The sequence below is a fragment of the Corylus avellana genome, chromosome ca1, assembly GCF_901000735.1.
Source record: "Corylus avellana chromosome ca1, CavTom2PMs-1.0".
NCBI lineage: Eukaryota > Viridiplantae > Streptophyta > Magnoliopsida > Fagales > Betulaceae > Corylus > Corylus avellana.
The window spans coordinates 42318088-42324997 of NC_081541.1; the positions used below are offsets into that span (position 1 = coordinate 42318088).

A 6910-nucleotide genomic window follows, 5' to 3' on the forward strand; every position below is an offset into this window, starting at 1 on the left:
TAAAAATTTTCTCATCATCTATTACCATAATTACCATAATTACCATGAAAGAAATAGACATAAATTAGCTAGAAACTGGTCATAAGATTTTTGTTCACTGCTATCATGTTTGGATTTGAATCCAACACAAAGAGCCTTTGGGTGAGAGAGATTAAGGAGGGTTTTAGAGGGAAACTTAAGTTTTAGCTTCCTAACATTGAATTCATGTACGGCCTGGTTTGATTGGCTAGGGACCACGTCTCATGAAACAGAAATTATTAGTTCGAATCCTATTGCTCTCTTTCTCTCCCGTTGTGCAGACATGTAGAAAAAAAAAACCATTTATAAAGATCTAAATTGCACAACATGTGCTCCCGCACGTTGACACATTGAAATCAGGAAATTGCTTTCTAACATGTTGACGTGAGAAAGACATGTTAGAAACTCGTGGGTTATTGGGTTCTTTCATCCACAATGACTGGAGCACCATTTTCTATCAATATAATCAATCAAATTAGGTACATTAATATAAAGAACTTTTCAATTTTCACGTTTCAAGATAGCTTAATTGGCTTTAACAATAAGAACATTCATATTAATGAAAAAAATTTCCTTCTTTTTTTTTTTTTTTAAAAAAAATGTTTCCAATATTTGTCTGTTACTTGACACAAAAATAAAAATAAAGAAATAAAAGCCGTGGGTGACATAACCATATATCGAATGTAAAGGGGAAAAAGGAAAATAAAATTTAACAAAAATCCCTTAATTAATAAGGATATTGTACAATTTTATTGGTAGATATCCAAAATCTAAGGTTGGTCAGGTTGGTAATTTTTTACATGATCCTCGAATCTGACACTAACTCAACACGCTTAACCCTTTAGTGACCTGCATAAATTATTATTATTATTAATTTCTGTACTATTAAAACTAAAAATCCTAAAAGTCTAAAATTCATTTTCATATAAATTAGTATGTCGTGTTACCAGCTAGTTTAAATGAGTCGTGTCAAAATTGAAATACTTAACCCGTTTAAATCAAATTGACCCATAAATCAACCCGATACCAATCTTCCTAAGATTCTTGTTTGGTAAGAGCTTATTTGTGGCTTGTACCCTGAAGGGCCATATTGTGTAGGAGGCCCACTATTTTGAATCCAAATGAAGAACATGTTGGCTGGTACCATTTTCGAGTGTATTTTTCATTTATTGTATAAAGAATTTTTAGGTAATTAGAAGCCAATAATGCAGGGCGATAGGCAATAGATATTAGTGGAGGGGACTCACATGGGCAGCACATGGGGTCGGAGAAGCACATGAAAACATGCTTTACGTACTCTCTTTATCATCCAAGATAAACATGCTTCCAGCTTGGCATTTTGTCTCTTGATTACCATTTTCTCAAATTACCCTCCATTTATTAGGTAAATTTGGGATTTGGGGTAAACTGTGTCATTATGAAAAAATTGTGGGTATAGAAATGGTTTTTTTTTTTTTTGAATTCTTAAATTACGACTGGAGAATGGAGTAGAGAAGAAAACAACAAAACAAAACATAAGACATAAAACAGGCTGAGCATTTCAACAATAAGTGCCAATATAACCAATTCAGTACATGAAAATAAATAAAAAAGAAATGTGCCAAATGAATGGTAGGCCCATATGTTTTCTTGACACAGAAACTAAGAAAATTGACTACCAATTAAGACGGTTTGTGTTGGCCCATCCTCACGACCCACATACAGGAGAGGAGGGGTCATAGGGATGGGGTCCCTAGCAACACCTCCCCCGCGCGAATCCACTAATTTTTTTAATGGAATATACACAAAAGAGTAGTTTGTTAAAACCGCAAAGCACATGGACAAACAAATATTAAACCCTAAAAATAATAACAATTAACAACCGAATTACCTAATTGCAAAGCATGGGTATTTCGGTCACCCCATGAAAATGTTTACAACATGGGAAATGCCGGCTAGTTAAGACAAAGGTGGTGGGGGTATAACAAAAGGTGATAGCGGCCGGATAACAAAATTCGTAGGGTTGCCCATTATTTAAGAAAAGCCACAAAATGACATCTTTGCTGTAAAGTCACTTCTCCTCTTCTTCATTGTGACGCCTCCATTTATTGTCCTATATATCTATATTTAACCCTGTGTTTCCAATACTATATGTATGCCCTAACCAGTCATTTGGGCCACCACAAGAAGTACCTTTTTGAGTATCATATACAGTTTCCATGCATAAGGAATTTTTTTTTTTTTATTTATTTATTTAAAAATTACATTTTTATTTTATAATTATCCTAAATCCTCGATGTTAAGGTCATTGCGACATGAGAGAGGTTGAGACAGGGAGAACACAGCATGATGTGAGATTTGAGAGGAGAAAAAGAAAAAACCTAAATTAAACGCTATACCAATTACCAAAGGTCCAAATCGACATTGTTTTCGTATAATTGTTTATATATATAACGGTATGCGGTGAAAGATTTTATGAAATAATATTTCTTCCTTACTAATATTCACGAGCTTCTCATGTATTTATAGAATCAGATATCCTAGCTAGTTTGACATATACTAGGCTATAACATAAAAAACCTTATTCAACTAACTACATAAATTAATAGTACTTATTACATCTAATTTCTATGTTATTGGAGTGGGTGTAAACTGTAGACTTCTGCATTGGATAAACTTAATCTTCAACATGTGGATGCCGTTATTAATTGCTTTCGCTTATCCTAAACCGTTATCTTCATCCTTATATGCGGTTAATTAGTTCCTGCATATACGGATATAGCGGTTAGTTGCAATTAATAACGACATGTTTGTACAATCAGTACTTATATATTATCCCTTTATTGGGGGTTTTTAGATGACAAATCAACTTTATGTGACAGCTGGTAATGTTTGGTGGTTGAGGTCATCACGTCCATATGCCTGTCCCTTAAACTCAACCTGCCAGCTTGAAAAATAAACATAAACACAAATTAATGAAAAATACTAAGCATGTTTGGATATAATCCCCATTATAATATGTGGCTACAAATTTTGATTCTGGGTGTCGGTAGATCTTATCAAAAGCCAATTTGGGCTGGAAAAAGCTCTAATGCAGCACGCGATGCACGTATTTTGTGTAGGGTCTTAAGTTCCAGCGACAGAATAAGATAGATTGCACTGATCATGCAAAAAAACATATTTATATCAAATCCTAAAGCAAGCATGAAGTGTAAAGCTTTCTTCTTCTTTTCTTTTCATTTTTTTTTTTTTTTTTTTTTTTAAAAAAGGGAGTTAATATGTACATATTTGTAGGGTTAGTTACATTTTTAGTACCTAGGATTTTACGTTTTTATTTTTTTCCACCTAGGTTTCAATTCGTATCATAGATGGTACCTGATTTATGGATAAATACCACTTTAGTACCTCCATCACCATTTCATCAGCCAAACTAACGGACTGCAATGGGAGTGGTTTCGGCCACCACCTTTTTGGCCATTGTGGGTGGCGAACCACCTCCAAGGGCCTTAATTAGGAGTGGTTCGGCCACTTCTAGACGGGCAACAGGGGGTGGCCACCCCCATGCAGCAGTCAATTAATTTGGATGACTAAATGGTAACAAAGGTACTAAATTGGTATTTACCCATAAGTCAGATACCATCTGTAATACAAATTGAAACCTAGGTGTAAAAAAATAAAAACGTGAAAATTTAGGTACTAAAAAGGTAATTAACGTATATTTGTATTTGGCAAAATAATGTAGATTAAATTTACTGTATTTTGATTCTAAGAGCAAACGAAATTGTTAGATGCACTCCAATTTTAAATTTTGACCAAGATTCAAATGAAATGCAGAGTATCGTTTTCCATAAGCAAACACATTCTGGTTGATTTTGAATGCTCAAAAATTGTAGATAGATTTATTATACCATTAAAAGGGTAATGTTACTCTACACACCCATTTTATATCACCCGACGCGACATATTTTAAGTAGCTTCTCATATCAGACAATAAAATAAAATAAAATGTAAGTTACTTAAAATACGCAACATCAGCCAATATAAAATTAGTATGATAAATCGTATTACTCTGGTCAGAATTCATTATTTGAGAGATCTAAAAGAAATTGTGTTAAAGTTGCGATGCTTGCCTGTCCCAAGATTAGTACATGAAGCTTGGTATTGACCCAGATCACATGTCTCAAACGTGAATCCAACGAGCCAGTTCTAAATTCACAATTCTCTGTATGTTTGGAACAATGTCAGCATATTCTAATGCTATAAATCAACATTGCAAATCCATGTTATGTCACCCAAATGTATGGAATCAAAACACATGCAAGACCTCCCAAAAAGTGGGCCCTTCAACTACAATCACTAATTTCCCACATGTAATCACATGATGGGTATGGCATGCCATCACCATTGTCATAATAAATCAGCCGAAAACCCCAAAGTTTTTCAATAAAAAGACACTAATCCACCTATGTTCCCTCCTTCACAAGTTAAGTTTTGAAATTAAAAATCATTACCCAATTCAAAATCACAAACTTTTGATTCATAAAGAACACAAACCCACTAATAGAGACTTCCCAATCATTGTTTAAAAAGTAATATTATCAGTAAACTGTTATACAACTGTCACGTTATCTCAGTAATACTATCAGTCTTATGTAAATTAATTGAGGGTGTTTTGGTCCATTAAAGTACCTACCAATTAACGACCACTATATATGAGAAGCTATGACCCAACAGAATTTCGAACTCAGAGAATTCAAAACCACCTCAACAATGGCGGATTTAGAGAACCCAGATGTGATGCCAAAGCTCATAGCATTTCTGTCTTCTCTTCTCCAAAGAGTGGCGGAGTCCAACGATCTCAACCCTCGGCTCCAACCGCAGAAAATCTCAGTCTTCCATGGCCTCACTCGCCCTAACATCTCCATCCAAAGCTACCTGGAGAGAATTTTCAAGTACGCCAATTGCAGCCCCTCTTGCTTCGTTGTGGCATACGTTTATCTCGATCGCTTTGCTCAAAGGCAAGCTGCTTTGCCTATCAATTCCTTCAACGTTCATCGTCTGCTAATTACAAGTGTCATGGTGGCTGCAAAATTCATGGATGATATGTAAGTTTTCAAGTTATTGTTTTGATTTTCCATGACCTTTTTCTAGATAAATTTTCTATCTTTTTCTAGAAATTAAGATTGTGTTTCAAATTTCTGTGGAATCATAATTAATCTGATAATATCTATAATAATCTTTGTAATAGAATTAATGTTTGCGTGTGGGAATATATACGGCCATGTGAAAACCTGGTTCTCTTACAGATTGCCAACCAAGATGCATATGATTTCAGCAATTTTACAAATAACTTTGAAGTCAATGAAGATTATAAAAAGATTGCCTTTTGTCACTTCATTTGAATGGCCTTTGTTGGAACTAGTGGCTCATATTAGAAGATCAATGGTTGGCCAAGTAGACGGGGCGGAGTGAACGGAGCAAAGCAAAATTCACGGAGGGGGTATTTTGGAGATTTTCAAAATACAGTCGTACAATTAGGGTTTTCTTATATATATGCTATGACATAACTCTAAATCATTAATATCAAAAATATAACTGTACTCTCTGTGACAATGTAGACATATTGCCGAATCACGTTAAATTTGTGTCTCGACTTTTTTATAATCTCTCTTTAATTCCATATTAGTCATCATTGTTGTTTACGATAACAACAGCCTTACATAATTTGATAGGCATAGATGAAATGAAAGTTTGATATCATGTTAAATCACGAGTTATCTCAAAAGTTTAAACTGATCGATGACAATAGTAGATGAAAATAAATATGGTAAATTCTTTTTGGTAATTATGTATCTAAATATTAAATTATTGTTTATGCTGTGAAATTCTTCAGGTTCTACAACAATGCTTACTATGCAAAAGTAGGAGGAATCAGCACAACAGAAATGAAGTTTCTTGAAGTGGACTTCCTATTTGGCTTGGGCTTCCGATTAAATGTGACACCCACCACCTTCCACACCTACTGCTCCTACCTCCAAAGAGAGATTATTCTGCAGCAACCTCCTGTTATTGTAGCAGAACCTTCTCTAAATTTAGGGAGATCACTAAAAGCCCACTTGTGCTTCAATGAGGATGAACCCTCCTCCCATCAGAAGCAACAACTAGCTATTTAACCTCTAATTCATGCACATGATCTCTAAATGTAGTTTAGACATAGAGGTAGTTTCCTTTTTCTCTATATTTTGGGTTGGCCAAACGAGCACTTGACTTTTGTGTACTAAGCCGATCGAATCCAAATCTCCAGCACTTTACTGTCTAGATTGTAACAAATGTAAGAAAGTTTTTATAAGAATCAATCACCCGTTCAAACAGATCTTGGACAATCCACTCACTAGTTGGAGCAAGTAGGTTGTATCATATAGACTCTTATATTTGTTACGGAAATTACTAACAGTTTGGACCGCAAAATCGTTGGAATATGTATTCTTGTTTTTATTCTCTTTTTACCTTTTGGGGGCTTCGGATTTGAAGTTATTTGCTATGTACAGATGGGAGTTTCCGCTTTACAGACTGGCTATCAATTTCTAAATTTGTTAAATCTGTGGCTCATACTTGCTCTTATCCACTATTGGGTTCTCCAGCTTCTTGGATTGCCTTATGTGTTGAGGTGGCAAAAAAATTAAGGTAAAGGGCAGTCTGGTAATTTGGGTAAATGGCAGTTCGGTAATTTTGGTAGCTTTCAAAAGAATTAGGGTACACGAGCGACTGAGCGAGTACACGAGTACAAATTGTTGGGGTTGTTTTCGGTAGGAATGACAGTTTCTTCTATTTGACAGTTGTACAGATTCTATAAAGGGAACAGACAACATGTGCAATCATGGGCAACTAGTTGGGTGAAGAGAGAGAGAGAGTG

The 6910-nt window shown here is 34.9% G+C and overlaps 1 protein-coding gene across 1 annotated transcript; it reads left to right on the forward strand.

The window, feature by feature from the left end:
* The first annotated feature begins 4749 nt into the window (after positions 1-4749).
* On the forward strand, positions 4750-6411 carry LOC132167191 (cyclin-U4-1-like). The gene is made up of 2 exons (XM_059578098.1): positions 4750-5102; positions 5891-6411. The coding sequence occupies exons 1-2, from the start codon at positions 4768-4770 to the stop codon at positions 6168-6170; spliced, it is 615 nt and encodes a 204-aa protein (XP_059434081.1). The 5' UTR covers positions 4750-4767; the 3' UTR covers positions 6171-6411.
* The last annotated feature ends 499 nt before the right edge of the window (positions 6412-6910 follow it).

Bases quoted from the DNA above. Each gene is read 5' to 3' on its own strand.
- LOC132167191 (XM_059578098.1), top strand. From the start codon at position 4,768: ATGGCGGATTTAGAGAACCCAGATGTGATGCCAAAGCTCATAGCATTT. The intron at 5,103-5,890 runs GTAAGTTTTCAA...GAAATTCTTCAG, and splicing joins GCAAAATTCATGGATGATAT to GTTCTACAACAATGCTTACT.